Source organism: Prunus avium, chromosome 3, assembly GCF_965620075.1.
Source record: "Prunus avium chromosome 3, drPruAviu1.hap1.1, whole genome shotgun sequence".
NCBI classification, from domain to species: Eukaryota; Viridiplantae; Streptophyta; class Magnoliopsida; order Rosales; family Rosaceae; genus Prunus; species Prunus avium.
The window spans coordinates 28,789,925-28,808,328 of record NC_142286.1 but is presented as its reverse complement, the minus strand read 5'-3'; the positions used below and the strand labels follow the sequence as shown (position 1 = coordinate 28,808,328).

The window sequence follows — 18,404 nt, the reverse complement described above, 5'->3', positions numbered from 1 at the left end:
AGGTCGGCAAAATTTCCATAAATGTGGCGGAATGTCTTGCTATTCGTGACGGCCTAGCTTTTGCAGTGAACAAAGGTTAGCGAAAGATTTAGGCTGAGGGCGACAACAAAATAGTTATTGACTGCTTATGTGCTAAGGTGGAGCCTCCTTAGACCTTACATATATTCATTTTAGATATCCGCTTTATATGCTCTTTCTGTGAAGAGGTCCAATTTCGTCATGTTTTTCAAGGAGACCAATTTCGTTACTAGTCTAGGACATGATCTTAATCCCTCCCATTTGTGGGAGAATGGGATCCCATTATCTATAGCAAATTCCTTTTATTTTGACCTCTTGGGCATGCGTTCCCTAAAGGCTTCCTCTTGTAATTTTGACATTTCCTTCGTACATGAGGCTCGAGTTGCAATTTATATACACATAAAGAGCATGCAATTCTTTCTCTATGACAAAGCGAAAATGCACAAACCCAACTATGGGCCCCCTCTTCTTTACCCAATTAGTTATGATATTTTCTCGTTCATATGTTAAGAATTCACTTGAACTTGCCTTGAGCTTCACCTTACTCAGATCCATACGACCCCTTCATATGGGCCTTGAGGAGATTTATATGTATTGCTTAAAAGAAGAGGAAAGCTTGTCCCCTCTTCGGATTCCAAGAATGCAGATAGGCCACTTATTTGGTAATGGTGAAAGGAAAGGAAAGCTGAAAGATGGTGCCTTTAGGCAGAAGCTACTTTTATCAGTGCATCCATAGCCTTCCTTTTCTCAATTATGTCTTTGGTTTCAGCTTAGCCTTGTTTTCTTAGTTATTGCATGAGAGACCCTTGAACTCCATTGCTGCTCAAAAAATACTCTCTCTCTCTCTCTCTCTCTCTCTTATGTATTTATGGGAGTTTTACTTTTAAGGGCATTAAAGTCTATTTATGTGAGTTTTTGGCAATTTTTGAAAGTTTTATAAAAATTGACATTTACGAAAGTAGGGGGTAATTTTGGCTAGTTTTTATAAAAACTCCTATCCTACCAAGACAAATTCTAATTATTCTAACCCCTCAAAAAAATTATGGGTTGTTTGATAACCATTTCATTTATAGTTTTCAGTTTTCATTTTTTTTGAAAATTGAAAACATATTTTCATTTTCACTTTGTTTGCGCTCGTTTTTCATTCATTATTTTTACTCTCCACACATGAAATGTACTATAGTTACTAGAACTCGTATTTGGAACCTCTTGATTTGGACTCAACCGCTCCATTCTTGCGTTCAGCAACAGACTCAATTCAAGCCTGGGAACCTCCAAATCCAAAATTTATAAATAAAAAAATCATCCTAATTTCAAAAAATTCACCAAAAAATTCTAGCGAACTCTTTGTAATATGCACTTTTAGTTATCACTTTTTTTAAAAACTGAAATTTAGTTACCAAACAAGTTTCCAATTTTTAGAAATTAAAAATTAAAAAACTAAAAATTAAAGACTGGATATCAAACGGGCAGAGTTTTAAATAATTAGGATTTGTTCGAGTAAAGATAGATAGGGAGTATAAGTGACGTTTTAATCTAGGCCGTGCTCAAAGGTCCTCATTTTTAATCCCTTGGTTGAGCGGGTGCTTTTTTTATATTGAAAGACCCACCCAACTTCTTCGAACCCAATATCTTCCCCCTTATGCCTCTCCATTTATCGCTCCACCTCCTACGTTGCCAAAGATCGTACACGCAAGATTAAACGTGGGCTCAGCTATCGCACTCTCCCTCTCCCTCTATTGTTCGTCTGCTCTGTCCATGGCTCTCTCCACCGATATCCTTTTTCGCGGCACTCTCCCTCTATTGCTCGTCTGCTCTCGGCGGTGGTGACCAGATTGCACTTGGAACGACCGGAGTTTTGGCAGGGACGTTGATCATCCAGGTAATGTTCTCTCCTCTAGAAATCTGATTCGTTAAATCTTTCTTTCCAGATCGATACCGTACGCTCGATCCAGATCGAAATTCGGAGGGGATGAGCGAATTAGGCAACTATGTACTCACCAATTAAGTATTAAGTAGCAGATAGAATTGGATTATTATACCATTATATATAGTACCAATTTCTTTTCTTTTTAAAGAATCATATACGGTACTAATTTCACGCCTGAATTCGAATGGTAGTACACAGTAAATTAATTTTTGTAAATTAGTAGGTATAATGTGTAGGTTTATCAGTTGAGGAAATTCAGTTTAATAATCTGACCTCATTGCTTCTTCTAGGTTTGTAGTTTGAAACTGTTTTGCTTGAATTTTTGTAGGTAATTACCAGAAAATTAAATTTAAAGTGAATGTGAATGGATGGCCCCATTTTAAAGTTCCGCCTTGGATTCTCCAAAGCTCAGGGAGATTCGCCTCGAGAGATCACCTCCAGCACCAACCTGTCGAGTGACACAGGTGAGAATGGGTGGCTCATTCGGTTCTTTGACTCGGCATTTTTCTGCGAGTGGATCGCTGTTAGCTACCTATACAAGCATGAGCACTCGGGGGTACGTGACTACCTTTGTAATCGAATGTACACTCTTCCCTTATCGGGTATCGAGAGCTACTTGTTTCAAATATGTTATATGTCAGTGCACAAGCCTAGCCCGTCTTTGGATAAGTTTGTGATTGATATGTGCTCTAAGTCGCTTAAGATAGCTCTGAAGGTGCATTGGTTTTTATTGGCGGAGCTTGAAGACTCTGATGATAATGAAGGAATTAGTAGGATTCAAGAGAAGTGTCAGATTGCGGCCACTTTGATGGGTGAGTGGCCGCCTTTGATACGTCCTCAAAGTGAGTCGGCCAGCCCTGGGAGCAAGAACCAGGTATTGAATAAAATATTGTCATCAAAACAGAAGTTGTTGTCACTAACGTCTTCCCCACCTGCTCAGAGGTCTTTTTCTTTCTCGCCTTCATCAGGGAACAATCTGCAAGAGGATGGTGGTCTGTTCTCTCCTGATGAGAACAAAATATTTAAAAAATTCATACCAGGGCCAAAGGTTCGAGATGCATTGCTCTTTAGGAAGTCGGTGGAGAAAGATGAGGATGACTCTGAAAAAGATGGGTTCTTTAAGAGGCTTTTAAGGGACAGTAGGGGTGATGATGAGATGGGTTCTAAGATTAGAGATTCTTTGCTTTTCAGGAAGTCGTCAGAGAAGGACGATGATGATGCAGAAAAGGATGGGTTCTTTAAGAGGCTATTAAGGGACAGTAGAGGTGATGATGAGGAATTGACATCAAGCTCAGACGGATTTTTTAAGAGATTGTTTCGTGATAGTAAGAGTGATTCTGACGATAAATCAATTTCTAAATCAGTGGAAGATGAAGAAAAAGATGGGTTCTTTCGGAAGTTTTTCAAAGATAAATTTGAGGACAAAAAAGATCGAATTGATAAGAATATAGATGAGGATGCACCGTACTCTGAAGAAAGATGTTCAAGATCAGCTGAAGATGATGAAAAAGAGGGTTTCTTCCGAAAACTCTTCAGGGATAAGTTTGACGACAAGAAAGATGGGAATGATAAAACTGAGGAAGGGAGTGCCAATGGAGAGGAAGAAGAGCCTTCTGACTTTTCATTGTTCCGAAGATTGTTCCGTGTGCACCCTGAAGATGCGAAAAGTACTGCTGCCACTGAAAACAGCAATAATGGTGGCTTGTTAGAAAGTAGTCCAGGGACTGAGAGTTTTTTCCGCAAATTGTTTAAAGATCGTGACCGTTCAGTTGAAGACTCGGAGCTATTTGGTTCAAAAAAACACAAAGAGGTAAGCTTGCATCTACTTATCTATCTGTTGCTTTGCTGGTAGTGGAAGTATGGCCTTCGGTATGCAGTGCCGGCCCTTTCCCCAACTACATAATTAATTAAATTATTAATGAGGCTGCCTTTTCCTGCAGTTTTGTTAGATTTTGTGTAACATGAGCTAAATATTTAGTAATGATTTGTTGTAAATTCTTAGATGATTTTTTGAGGGATTCTGTCAACTTTGAAATTCTTGAATTACACTACAATGTCTTATGTTTCTTTCAATGTTGTATATAATCCAGTATAATCTTTTCAATTTAGTTTTTGATTTTTAGATTTTGGTCATTCATTCTCTTGAAAGTTACCAAACATTAGATTGTCAGTTTCGGTCATATAGGCACTGCTATTGGCTTTGCAGTTCTAAAAGGCCACTGAAATTATGCGTTCTCGTGTATAAGTTCCAGTTGCAGATGTTATGGCTACTTGTAGTTGTGGATAATGAGTTTTCTTTACTTATTGGATAGGTGTATAGAAGTTAGCGTAAATAAGTAGGCTAAGATGATGGATTGAAATGCATAACCCGTTTGAATGATGAAGTTGTAATTACTTATTTATGGGGGTCATACTGTGGCTTTGATATATACGTTCATATGCAGTGTATTAGGCTGGGATGACGGATTGAAATGCATAATCTGTTTGAGTGAAGTTGTAAATACTGATTTACGTGGCTCGTAATGTGGCTTTGATAAATACGTTCATATGCGGTGTAGTTTTGATATATACATATGTGCAAACACATAAAGATTTCCTAGTTTATTCTTATTTTTATCATTAAGTTTTTCCAATTATGGCTTAAGGTGTTTATATTACCTCATAATAACATATACATGTGTCGAAAAAGGGTGACAAGTATTTGGTTATTTTAAAGGTGCATCATATGGATGATAAATATATATTTATACTCTGAAGTAGAAAAGACAAGAGGTAAGAAGGAGATTTCAGATGAGAGACTGATCCCTGAGAAAAAACATTCAAATTAAAAATGTATCACAGAAAGGGAATTGGGTGCAGGATTCCAATAAGTAGACGCGGGACTCGAAGCTGAAAATTATTGTTTGAAGAAATGAGATGAGAAGTAAAGGAAAATGATCATGGAAGAAAGTAATATTATGTTGATAAAGTGGTTGATTCTGTTAGATCAGGAGCCAAAAGACTGATAGAGTATAGGAATGGAAAGGGCTCTTAACAAAACTTTTTTGTGGGATGATAATATTTAAAGACATGGAACTTTGACTGATTCAGAATTGTGGAGAGGAAGCTTAGAAAGTAGTGAGTAACTTAAAGCTGTATGATGATCTCCATATATTCGTGGGGGAGGAAGCTTAGAAAGTACTGAGTTAGATTAACTTAAGCTCTCCATATTAAGTTAAAAGTTTTAAACATGTATATGGATATACTGCATCAGCTGTAGAGGTGTTCAAATATGAACTTTGACAGGGGTACAGGTCATTTTGGAGTTTTTTCCCTAGTTTAACTGGTTGGAAGAGAAGTTATCACCCCCAACTTTCAGTAGCAGAAGAGCTGCTAATTATATTAATATTTTAATATTATATTTTCTGATATTTTAGTGATGCATTGACATGATAGTATCTCTAATCCTACCAACATAGCCTCCTCCTAGACTATGCTCATGTGCAAGATGAAGGGATTATAGGCAATAGTTACATCTATTTTATTCATAGTGGTAGAAGTTCTTTTCGAAAAGATGCATAACTTATTTCATGTACTGAATCTGTCCACTGTTTGATTTGACAGAAACGCCCTGGTTCTCCAAAGCAACAAAATGAAAAGTCAAGTGCAAAACCCCCACTTCCAAATAATACAGCATCCCAATACCGTAAAGGGGCTTATCATGAGTCGTTGGACTTTGTGCAGTCACTATGTGAGACGTCGTATGGTTTAGTGGATATATTTCCAATTGAAGATCGCAAGAGTGCTCTTCGTGAGGTTTATGCTCATCTGGCTTATCATTTAGATTTACTCTGCACTCACATAGCATATATTTCCAATTGAAGATCGCATGGTTAATTGACACCGATTTAAAACTAGTGGTTTTATTTTTATTTTTATTTATTTATAGATATTCTTTTTCATCAGTCCTCCGGTTGATTAATGCTCTAATCCTGCTAACCATGTGTATAAAATTTCAAGTCAATCCAGTGTATCTACATGGTATTGGAATTAGTAATTTTTCTTATAAATTTGATATTAAAAGTAGAAATTGAGTCTTGTTGATGGAATGGCTGCTTATATCATGTCAGCTTGAATTTGGTAACATTGTGTGCACTATTAAAGCACTAGATCTAGCTGTCAGTGTGGCTGAAAAGAACTGCTATAAAAAAGTTATTAAGCAGTATAAACTTGCTAGTTTTATGCTGATGCCAGTTTAGCATGCCCCTTGTGTATCTATGTGTCTATGTACGTAGATTTAGATACAGTTAGGTTCTTCAGGTTTTCATATTCACAAAATTCATTAAAAAATGATCACTATAATGCATAATTTAATCAACTTTTCATTAACTGTTGTAAATTTATTAGTATTTTATGATAGAAGTAAAAGGTCAACTTGTCTAGATGGTTGGACCTCTTGTCCACAGCTGGATATTACTTTGTAGCCGTAGACTTTTTGTTGAGAACCAGTTTTTATTTTTATTTTTCTGTAGATTCTTTTCGTTTTCTAATATGTAATTTGATCTAAAATTGTAATCAATATATGAAAAATGATAAGTCTTGACCATTGGTCTAAATGCTAAAAAAGTGAAAATTTTAAATGGAACCTAACAAACCTAATACAAGTAATCTAACATAAGTTTTTTTTCGATATCATAAATACATGTGCATGTTTCTTTTTTCTTTTCTGACATGTGTTTGTTATTCTTGCATTTCTAGTCACTTGCAGAGATCAATTTGCACATTGATGAGGCTCAAAATAGTGGAGGTATTTCTTTATTCAATATTCTCATGTAAATGGTTTCTCAAGTTACATCTTATATTCTGAAGACAAATGCTTTTCAAGGCACTCTGTGTTTTATTTACCAAAGTATTTTTTGGGAATTGAGAAGATTGCAGAAATTTAGGTTAAATGTCAGGAATGTTTTGCCTGCTTCTATGTATATGATTTCTGACCCATTTTTTAAAACCACTACTTATCAAGATATTGGTTCTCGATATATTGTTTCCAAGATATTGGAAATGGTTTGCAAAATGTGTTCTGTATGTCAGTTTGCAATATCTGGCATTGTATCTTTTTGTCTGAGAATCATGTAGTATATAAGTTATAACTGATCTTTTTGATTCTCTTCTGCAGTTTATAGATAGTATTCTGTTTTATTCCTCAAAATTTTATTTTGTTCTTTCATTTCCAGTTCCTCCAAAACTGTTTATCATCTTTCCCCTCTCTCTCACCCCTCAATAACTCTAAAACACATGTAAATATTTTTGTCTTTTCTATTAATGTTTTGAACTTAAAAAATGGACTATTAACAAGGTCTGGGGCACATATATGTTGCTCCTCACTATGGGCTTCGACTTCTACAGACTTTATAGATATGTCCTTTAGGAGCATTTGGCTGGATTGGGATGCAGCCATCCGTTAGCTTTCCAGTCAAAGTTTATTTTCAGTTTTTGTTCTTTTGCTAGAAGTTTTTCGTTTTGCTTGGTCTAACTGCTATTTCGCTGTTTAGTTTTCTTTTGTGGCCATCTTGGCCACCTTGCTTTTTATTTTATTTTATTGTCATTTTGCAATAAAATTCTGTTTCCTTTTCATCAAAGCTTGAAAGTGAAAATTTCTTATTGAACTTGACGATCCTTGTTAAGATTCAGCCTCTTTTAAACTAAATCATATTTATTGGATTTCTTTTCAAGGTATGAAATTTGATTGCACAGATAATGCATGTGCATATACAACCATGCATAAAAAAATTGAGGGATTCTGTCACCTACTGTTCTGAATTGTATTTTACCCTTTCAGTTATCATATTCTGCAGTTTTTCTTTGTATTGTCGACATAAAGTTATGATATTTATGGCATTTATATCAACAGTTATCTCCATACTTCAATTTAATATTGCTGATTATAATGTTAGGAGTTTGCTTTCCAATGGGGAAGGGGATGTATCGCGTGGTTTATATTCCGGAAGATGAAGCTGTTCTTTTGAATTCTAGGGAAAAGGCACCTTATCTAATCTGTGTTGAAGTCTTGAAAAGTGAAATTCCAGGGTACGCTTACAGTTGCTTAATTTGTGCATTTGACTATGATATAGTTTTTCCCCTGATTGAAACAAGTTTCATTGTTAGATAATGGAAGCAGGGGTCCTTGTATCTGTTTGAAACTGAGACATTTCATTTCTTTTGTTTTTTTAATTTTATTTTGTGAAAACTTATTTAAGCAATCCAAAGGACATATCCGGTTCTCAAAAGCTTTCTCGAGGAGGAATTCCTTTAGCAAATGGGGATGCACTTCTGACAAGACCACCTCCCTGGGCCTATCCATTGTGGACTGTCCAGGAGGTCTATCGTAATAGTAATGATAGGATGTCGAGCTCTACTGCTCAAGCAATTGACCAGGCAATGTCACATACGTCAGAGGCAAAAGTGAAATTTGTTACTGTTAAAATATCTGTGGAGAAGAAATTGCATGGCCAGACAGTGAAAGCAGAGAATATATCAGGGAGTTGTCAACGTGGAGAGGCTGTAACTGCGTCAAAAGTAGCACAAGGGAGTGATTTGGAGTGGGTAAGGGTAGTGCTTACTGCAGATCCTGGTGTTAGAATGGAGGACATTGAGGATCAAGGACCCCCTCGACGAAAGGAACATCGTCGTGTTCCAAGTACAGTGGCTATAGAGGAAGTAAAGGTAGGCTTTGTTTGGTCATCAGCACTTATTGATGTTAATTTGGCATTTATTGATTTCTGAATGAAAACAAGTCATTTATTCTTGTTGCTTTTTGTAAGTTATCTTCCAATGTTGATGGTATTGTTTCCAGAAGGACTTGTCTCGTTTCTCCATTTCCCAATATCAATAGACTGATAAGAATATATGTACACACACACAAACACATACATATAGTCATTTTCTAAGGGGTAATGCTCTCTTGCCAGTCAGGCTGCTATTTTGTATATTGAAAATGTGTATTTGAATCATTGTCTTGTCTGGATGTGTAGCCTTGTAGATTGTCTGAACATTACTGATTTTTTAATGAGGTGCTGAAGTAAGGGATGAATACGCACAATGTATTTTTGTCATCTACATTTGATTTGGACGACTGAGAAACTTTTTTTTTTTTTTTTTTTTTTTCTTTTCTATATAAGTTTTATTAGAGAACAAATCATATCAATTCCTTAACTCATAAATTGATATTGCAGTAGCATGAAAGTTCTATTGTCGTTTTTGTGTGGAAAAGAAACATGATTTTATTAAAGTAGGAAAGCTAATTACAAAGAGTGGATAAGGAATCCACAATCTTGGAAAGAAGGAAAAACAAGAGAGTACAACTCAAAAGGATGTAAAATAGAACATGCTCACTAAATGAAGAATTCTAGTCTCGCTTCACAGCTGCTAACAAATCCCACATTATTGAAGAACAAGCATAATCCTTAAAATCAGTAATATGCTAGTCTGAATCTAGATACTTTCTATGCACAGATTAAAAGTAATGGTATTGAAGCCTCGAGTTATTATTTTATTTTTTTGGTTGAAGAAGCCGAGTTAAACAAGTGACAAAATGGTGCTTTTGAAATAACTTCTGTATCTGTATAATTTGCATTTTCTTTTTATGGTGTATGGATATTATTATTTTAATCTTGAACTTACTTTCTAATTTCTTGCCTTGTTCATTAAATTTTACTTTCTTCAGGCTGCTGCAGCGAAAGGAGAAGCTCCTCCTGGACTCCCTCTGAAAGGGGCTGGTCAGGATTCGTCAGATGCACAGCCAATGGTGAAAATTCATGAAAATTGAAATTGTGTTAGAAGTTATCTCATGGAGATGCTGAATTCTATTGTGTGACGACATTCACATTTTTCACCAGGCTAATGGCAGTACTCCCGAGGCCAGCAATGCCTTGTCTGGCGAACTTTGGGAGGTAAAGAAGGAGAGGATACGCGAAGCTTCAGTTCATGGAAAACTACCTGGTTGGGACTTGCGCTCTGTGAGTACTAACCTGCTTCTCTCTCTCTCCCTTCTCTCACTCTCTCTGGTGTTTGTATGCTTTCAAGCACAGTGCACAAGTATTAATCATGTTTTTGGTAGTGGAAGCTTGATATATGCATGCAAGGGAGTGCCTTATAGTAAAAAAAAAGGCTCATGTGATATGTTATTCTGAGTGTGCATTACTAACTTAAAGTCTCATCAAGATAGTGAAGGAAAGGTTTCATCCATGAACAAGATTTCTGGAAAAGTTGAGAGAAATTGGAAATTCAATGACTACCCCTGTCTCACTCGAATGAGTTTACGTTGAAACATGATTTTGACAAATTACACCGTTCTTAAATTTGTCTTCTGGTTTTTCTGATCAAGCTGGTTAAGACAAAACTATTATTGTCTTTTTGGATTTTTTAGCGGCATGTTGATCTTGTTTAATACCAAACTTTTTGAATTTAAAATGATTTAATGGGATTTAAGAGTAGTGCAGCTGTAAATGACTCGAGAGAGAAGCATATGGTTGCAGCCCCACTGTATACCTTGCAAACTTGGGGATTGGGAATGAGAGTTTAGATCACAGGACTTTTGGAACAAGTGATTCACTTCCACATTGGACTACTAGTGGACCTGAAAAGCTTTGGCTGTTTGGAAATAAAACAATAATGTATGTTAAAAACTAACTTAGTCACCCTTTGAATGGGTGGAAATTTTATTTGTGGTTGGCTTTTGGTCGCTTGCCATTTCCTTTTCATGAATGCTTGAGGTGTTTTATGTTTTAGCTATGTAACTATTAAGTTTAATGGCCTTGGTTTTTTTGTTTTGTGTACATTCTCTGCCATTCTATCAGTTGTATAAGTGTAAGTTATCATATTGTATTTAGCTTCATCTGTACTTTGTGCAGGTTATTGTGAAGAGTGGTGATGATTGTAGGCAGGAGCATCTTGCTGTGCAACTTATTTCTCACTTTTATGGTAGGTGTCCTTTTTCTAAGTATTTTTGTTTTGTTTTGTTTTGAGGATGGTAGTTCTCTCTCTCTCTCTCTCTCTCTCTCTCTCTCTCTCTCTCTCTCTCTCTCTCTCTCTCCATCTCCCTCTATTACTACTCAATCTTTGGTTTGATTAGGTCAAACAATATACTTTCTTTAAACCTATTAGGAAAATAGATGCATTGTAGAAACATTGAACTGCACAGTGCGCCTACATAAAGTGCCTTTCTGAGTGTCCTCTTTGTTACTTGTGTTGCACTTTGACTAGGTGATGATAAAGAAGCTGTCTCTTGTTTCTTTCTTTTGGAGTTGTTTGTGGAGAATCAGTGGAAATCCCCTTGAAGAAAGCTAGTTGGCACCTCTAGGTCTAGTTCATGCCAAGAAAATCAACTGAAAAACGGGTGCAAAATTAGGTCAAGATTAGAAAAACGCATTGTATGATTTTTCAAATTCCTAAAGATCATAAAACTCAGTACAAAAAACCATGTCACCGTGATGATAATGTCATGCTGATTTCACCTTCACATAATTGTATGCTTTTTTCCTTTCTTTTGTTTACAAATTTCTGGACAACTTTCTGGATTGATTTGTTTCTGCTTCCAGGTAGAGTTTGTTAATCTAAGGCTAGGTTAGATAGAGGAGTAAGATAGATTAGAGAGTAAGAGGTTAGGGAGTAGGCTTACGGTTTGATAAAATCAGCTCCTTCACGATGAATTTATATGATAAACAGTTATTACTCAGATACTACTATCTGAGACAACACAAGTACCCAGTAGCATAATAAAAAAAAAACGCAATATTTTAACAGTTTCTCCTTCACTTTCACATTGAATTTATATGATAAACAGATATTACTCAGATACTTCTCGTACCACCCTATTTTCACTTTGACTCCATTTTCTCTTCCATATTTTGTTAATCTGTACTCGTAGTACATCAATAGTGCTTCAGTTCACCCTACAAGAACATGGAGTATCTTTTTAAGTATTCTCAGATTGGCAATTTTTTCTTTCTTTCTTTAGTGTCAGTTCAGATTTCATGTCTCCTCAACTGCACTATAATGAATGAGTTAGCTCCTGCTCAGATGTTCCAGGTTGAGGACCAACCATCCCAATAAGTTTGATTGTGTAACCCTCTACTGGGCACCCAGTGTTTCAGGAAATGCTCTTAGTTTGTGTTGTGTAATCCAAGGATGAGAATTGCCCCTTTGTTTTTACTGCTTATTAAATTGAGTTGGCTGCCGCAGATTTTTGGGCTGGGCTTAAGACAGAGATCACACTGTCCGATTTCACATAGAACTCCCAAACCCAATTTATTTTCTTTTTAAACACTTAAAATAGAACAAGATACTAAGAGGGAAAAAAAAAGCTGTTGGAGTGGGATCCAAATAGGTTGTTATGGAACTCGATCAGCTATAAAAGGCCAGTTGAGGTCCAGCCTTATTATAGATATGTTATTATATGAAATAGTTCAACCGATGTGTTAATTAAGTGATTTAACATAACCAAATCTGTCATTTCTGTTCAACCAATGTTGATATGTTCATTGATATTTTTGTTAATATGAACCACTATTATTTCCATCAACCTCAATACTTTCATATTTGTTCAATTAATTATCTCTAGTGGCCCCACATTAGACATAAATTAGACTAGTTGGCAATAGTAGTTGATTACTGCTTGTTATGTATGTTTCCAAATTTATCCAAATCATTTCGTTGTTGCATTTTGTTTCACAGTAGTTGAACCCACTCATCAAAACTAGTTGAAGACTATAATCATTGGATTTGATGGCAGATATATTCCAAGAAGCTGGTCTTCCCCTCTGGTTGCGCCCTTATGAAGTCTTAGTTACTTCTTCCTACACAGCTCTCATTGAAACAATTCCAGATACGGTAATCCTGTACCCTTGTGTAAGTGAATTAATAATTTCAAAACTTCACCACCTCTTTCATAATGTCCTTTGTTGTATTATAGGCTTCACTTCATTCTATCAAAAGTAGATATCCCGATATCACGAGCTTGCGAGACTTCTTTGTTGCTAAGTATCAAGAAAATTCTCCAAGTTTTAAACTTGCCCAGGTAATCTCCAACCCGATGAAGCAGGTTGCTTTCAAAATGTCTTCTGATTAACTCAGCTTTATCCTCATCATGATTCATTGCAATCTATTGCAATGGGGGAATGCCTGCTGCGTTTCTTATTTCATTTATTTATTTATTTTAAAATTTAGAAGTACTGATAGGAAGAATATGGAAACTCTCAGTGGAATTGGGAACTTTAAGAATTGCCTTTAATAACTCTCTCTCCTCTCTTATTATGGTTATTTGTTCACAACTCCAGAAGTGAAATGATGGTATATCTGTGGGTGAAAAGATCTTTAGTATTAAGCATGGTCACTACGCTGTTCTTCAACAAATAAAGTAACATTTAATTATTTGACCATAGATTCCGAAAGGTCCTGAGAATACAGAGTTGTCCAGATTCAGGTTGTTTGTACCTTAGATGACATTGTAGGACTTGGATCAATTGGTTGCTGAAGCATAGCATTTACGATGAAAATAAGAAATGTAATTCACATTGAGGTATCATTTGAATGCCCTTTTTACCTATAAACTGTAGATATTTAATCTCTAGAGCATGTCATATGGTCTCAAATTGTAGTGGCTCTTGTAATGTCATTTGTTCAATTACCTGACGTACAGGAAATGTATATCTGTTTGAGGCTCTTTCGGCAGTATCTGAAGCCATGTTATCTTTTCGAAGTTTTTGCCACATGCATGCCTTTACCCTGTCCATTCTAAAAAGCTTTATCGTTACTTCTGGATGACTCGTGTACAGCTTTTGACATACTAATAACGGCTTATTTGATATTGATGAGATGCATCACTATTATAAGTTTGGGTTGATGGTCTATTTTCATATGTAAGTTGTGGATAAGTCTGTGCATCTGCTCCTATTTTGTCAGATTTTGATTAGTCTTGACAGAAAAGAACTTCAGACGCCGTGATGTGGCCAAATGTTGAAATAGGTTTTTCATCTTGGTCTGTGTATATAAATTAAATCTTAGATATTCTCAGTTCTCCTTTTCAAGTACCAGATTACCGATTACCGAGTCTCATACCAAGTTAAATAACCCAACCAATTTTTTGGTCATCTAAATGAATCTAAAGAAAAAAAGTCACACATGTGGGAAAATTGTGCAGATCCAAGAAGTGCAACGGCTCAGAGCCAATTTTATCATGCCGCCTGGTTACATTTAGTTAGTTATAGTTAGTTTCAGTGAAACCTAACGTTCTTAGTGAATAAAGAGGCTTGGATTGAACTTTTTGTTTCTTTCTATTTTTTCTGCAGAGGAATTTTGTTGAAAGTATGGCCGGATATTCCCTGGTGTGCTACCTTCTGCAAGTATGTCTCTCTCTCTCTCTCTCTCTCTCCCCCCTCCCTTTCTCAACTGTATAACAAAAGCGTGTTAATGTGATATTACTGTTATGGAGTTGTGCAGAGGGCAACTCAAACAAAATTAAGCTTCAAAGCAAATCTTAGTTTCAGAAATGGCTTGTTGTGTATATATATATTCTCCTATGTGGATGTCCAGATGTTATTACCACTTGAATGCCATTGTAAACAAGGAGGAAAGCAGGGAGGGGTAGTAGAAAATACATGGCGTCCACACGATAATAACGTCTGGACGTCCGCATAGGAGAACATCTGTATATATATAATGTATGTTACGTATATCCCACTTTGGCTATATGTGATCTCATATGCATGTCACTGCTGGTTGGCTAGTCAACCATTACATTTATCAGTTCTTGATTTAATATGTTTAGAGAAATTTGGAATTGGTAAAAAATTGTTCATGTTAGTTGCTTATTAACTTGTACTTCAAATATAGCAAACTCCTTTATGTTAGCAAACACAATGCAGGTTTTAATAACAACGTAATTAGGAATTACTTGGCTTTCTGACAAGAAATGTATGCCAGTATTTGTACGCAAAATTGTAATCCCTAAAATTTCAGTACTTTGATTCTCACAATAAGGTTATTTTTTTTCCTGAACATTAATCTAATATTGATGTGCATGAGAAGTTATAGTGTGGAATTGGTAATTATTTGCATGAGAGAGTGTTTTAAGTTAATACCGGCATCTGCCATATGTGATATAGATGTGTGTGAAAAAATCATATATGATAATGCAGATTGAAATACATCTACTAAATATTTTACATTTGTTCTCATTTTCAGAAGCATGTGCTAGAGAGACGTTTAGTTTCTCATATACATTCTATCCTTACTTTCTCCTGGTTTAGTCTTTGAAGGAGGTGTAATTGTTTTCCATCTACATGTTTGTTGTTTAGATAAAGGATAGGCACAATGGAAATCTCTTAATGGACGAAGAGGGTCATATTATACATATTGATTTTGGCTTCATGCTCTCCAATTCACCTGGGGGTGTAAATTTTGAGAGTGCTCCATTCAAATTAACGCGTGAACTTCTTGAGGTAAGAGATGGAGGCTTACTTTGTTTATCTTTCTTGTCATATTGTGTGCAACAGTCTTCCTTGCTGCTTGTATTTAACATATTAGGGTGAATCATTTTGCCTTTTAAGTTTTAAATGTGGAATTGAATGGACTATTCTGATTATGCTAGGTCATGGACTCTGATGCTGAGGGAGTTCCGAGCGAGTTCTTTGATTATTTTAAGGTAACAAGAGAAAAAACTTGTGTGTTTTTTTAAATTTTTGTAAAGATGTGTCTTTATATGTCTTGTAAATCTCTTTTGCTGTCTTCAGGTTTTGTGCATTCAAGGATTCCTTACATGTCGGAAGCATGCGGAGCGCATTATTCTTCTTGTTGAGATGTTGCAGGTAACACTAACTTTAGCTGTCTATGAACTCATATATATATATTAATATTTTATGACAGTTGGATGTAATGTTAAGCATATTTGTAGCCCAAATATTCCTGTTGTAGTGAGATGGCCAGTTTCTGTTATGGTCTCATAGTTTTGGTCTGGATGTTTAGTGCAGAACTCTTTTTTTGGACCGGCCCCTAATGACTCTTATTGGACATAATGTTTGGGCGCAGCCTTCTTATGTTAGGTGCTAGGACGGTTTAGTAATCCCCTAGCTCTCCTCCCCCTGTTCTCTCTCTCTCTCTCTCTCTCTCTCTCTCTCTCTCTCTCTACTTTTGGAGAGAGAGAGTATTCCCTAGTTCTAATTTTGGACCCATTAAGTTATATCAGGGTAATGTGGGTGTCCTGTATACCCAACCAGACAATGGATAATTAGATATTATTATGGGCCTCTCAGTGGCTTCAGAATTTCAAGGATTACTATTTTACCGTATTCTTGAAGATTGGAGAGCTGTTGCATCTATAGTGTAGTTTTTATTTCCACTGTTCAGTGTTTGAGCTTTGTTCAGTATGTTATACTGTTTGTAGTGGACATCTTGACCACTGATGGATGCACTGGTTTTGGTTTTTTCAATTCAATAAAATGTTTCATTAAGAAAAAGAGACAAAACTGAAAAGTGTGCATGTGCTACTCTATTGATGACCATGCAAGAGAATAGAAACAATCTCTTCTCACAAAGAATAAGAATCTTAAAAATGCCTCCTTTTATGGTTGGGTGACTCAGGCTACTGTTTGAAAATGTTTTTGGACCAGGACTCTGGTTTCCCATGCTTTAAAGGTGGTACACGGACAATACAGAACCTACGGAAACGATTTCACCTGAGTTTGACAGAAGAGGTTTGATTTTGTTTTCTTGTTTTGTTCTTGAACTGTATTATGTTTCATTGCTATGGTTGTAACAGTGTTGCTTGATATTTTCCATCAGCAATGTGTGTCCTTGGTGCTTTCTTTGATCAGCAGCAGCTTGGATGCATGGCGAACAAGACAGTATGATTATTATCAGAGGGTTTTGAATGGAATATTGTGAGGTTAGAATTCATTGATAATCACATGGTTTTGTTCGGAAAAGCCAGCTCAGCGAGTGTTGGTCAAAATGTGCATATGCGAGCTGGCTGAGTTTTCCTTGGAGGTGAAAAAGGGGATTGTTTATAGTGGTTTTGGCCTGTTTTTTCTGGGTGAGGAATTTGTAATTGTATCGGCAAAAATACATATTCAGCATCTAGAAGGCTAAAATTAATTCAGAAGGGTATATTCTTTGTTCCCCTTGTTTCATGTAATATGGGACTGTGCTGGCTGGTGGGAATTCACTTATTCTTGCGGGAACGTTCGACCCTACAGACCCTCCCGTTCGTTGGACTCCTCATACTGTACAGAGTGATTGCAATTGAGGACAGAGTAGAAATCCAATGGCTATGACAGCCATGTTTACTACTGAGTGCCATTGCAACGTATTTTACACTGGTTTGTGATCCAGATGAGCCAGCATTATTCGTTTTGTAAATCTTCCATTTTCAAAGTGTGGTCGGGTTTCAATCTCCGTGACTTGGCTCAGCTAGGTGGCATCCAAACATGAGTCTGATTTTACCATATTCTTGTATCAGAAAGCTTTGTTAGCAAAATGCTTGAGAATCTTCTGTATGCGATTGTATCATGTGTAACTGATCCCATTTACATAGTGAAATATGTAGATTCCAGTTTCATCATATTAATGGAGTTTTCGTGACATTGAAGTTTGCCTGCAGTTTGTGTATCGTTGGATTGAACGTATTGGTAGCTTTGTGACGGCTCAACGTGTCGATTAAGTTTCCCTCAGGCATGCAAGGTTAAAGGAAGCTATTTGGATTTAACCTCAGAGGGGCTGAAAGCAAGCATTCAGACGGGTGTTGGGAAAAAAAATCTAAGTTATGAAAAAATAAGAGGGAAGATAAATTAAGGTAAATGTTTTTTCCACTCCCTTTTTATTCACCTACACTCTTTTTTATTTAGAAAAATGGAGTGTAAGTGGTTAAAAAGGAAGTGGGAAAATTAGTACCCTAAATTAATTATACTCGGGTTTTATGGTGTGGTGTGGACTTACACGTATAATTATTTAGTCAATTAGAAGGCCAACAACACTAAGTTCATTTGGGTGTCAAGTTCCGAACTAATTCCATGGTTGAATGCAAAGACAATTTGTACCAAGTAGCCTTTGGTTTAATGGTAGGTGTTAACTTAATAGACATTTACATAAATTTTAGCTAACCCTACAATGACGTAGTTTTATTACGGGTATGTTTATATCCTATCGATTGTTAAAAAAGAAAAAAAGAAAAAAGGGACATTTGTACTTGTGAGGTGTCACGTTCCCAAGCCATAGTTACCATGTCTTGACATTTGTCAATTCCTCACACTCTTGTACATAAGGATGGACCACTATCACCATCACCACATCTCTAACACCATCACCACACATCTAATCCATAATTACTTTTAATAAAGAGTTATTTACACTAAAATTCCTTGAGGTTTTATGTTTTTTCACAAAACTTGTTGAGATTTCATAAATTACACGAACATTCCCTTGAGGT

General features: G+C 36.1%; 1 protein-coding gene and 1 pseudogene across 2 annotated transcripts; one reads left to right on the top strand and one right to left on the bottom strand.

Moving 5' to 3' along the window:
- Positions 1-304: 304 nt before the first annotated feature.
- LOC110755141 (uncharacterized) lies at positions 305-844 on the bottom strand (annotated as a pseudogene).
- A 746-nt stretch (positions 845-1,590) lies between these two features.
- Positions 1,591-17,540, top strand: LOC110755116 (phosphatidylinositol 4-kinase beta 1). 2 transcript variants are annotated; one of them, XM_021956280.2, is made up of 17 exons: positions 1,592-1,900; positions 2,277-3,758; positions 5,552-5,743; positions 6,686-6,734; positions 7,882-8,014; positions 8,185-8,650; positions 9,651-9,731; positions 9,823-9,942; positions 10,837-10,906; positions 12,717-12,814; positions 12,897-13,001; positions 14,272-14,325; positions 15,280-15,423; positions 15,573-15,626; positions 15,715-15,789; positions 16,591-16,674; positions 16,763-17,540. In XM_021956280.2, the coding sequence occupies exons 2-17, from the start codon at positions 2,313-2,315 to the stop codon at positions 16,862-16,864; spliced, it is 3,273 nt and encodes a 1,090-aa protein (XP_021811972.1). In that variant the 5' UTR covers positions 1,592-1,900; positions 2,277-2,312; the 3' UTR covers positions 16,865-17,540. The 2 variants fall into 2 exon arrangements, with proteins under 2 accessions (XP_088106290.1, XP_021811972.1); XM_088250164.1 differs by lacking the exon at positions 16,763-17,540 and having other exon boundaries at positions 1,591-1,900; positions 16,562-16,674.
- The last annotated feature ends 864 nt before the right edge of the window (positions 17,541-18,404 follow it).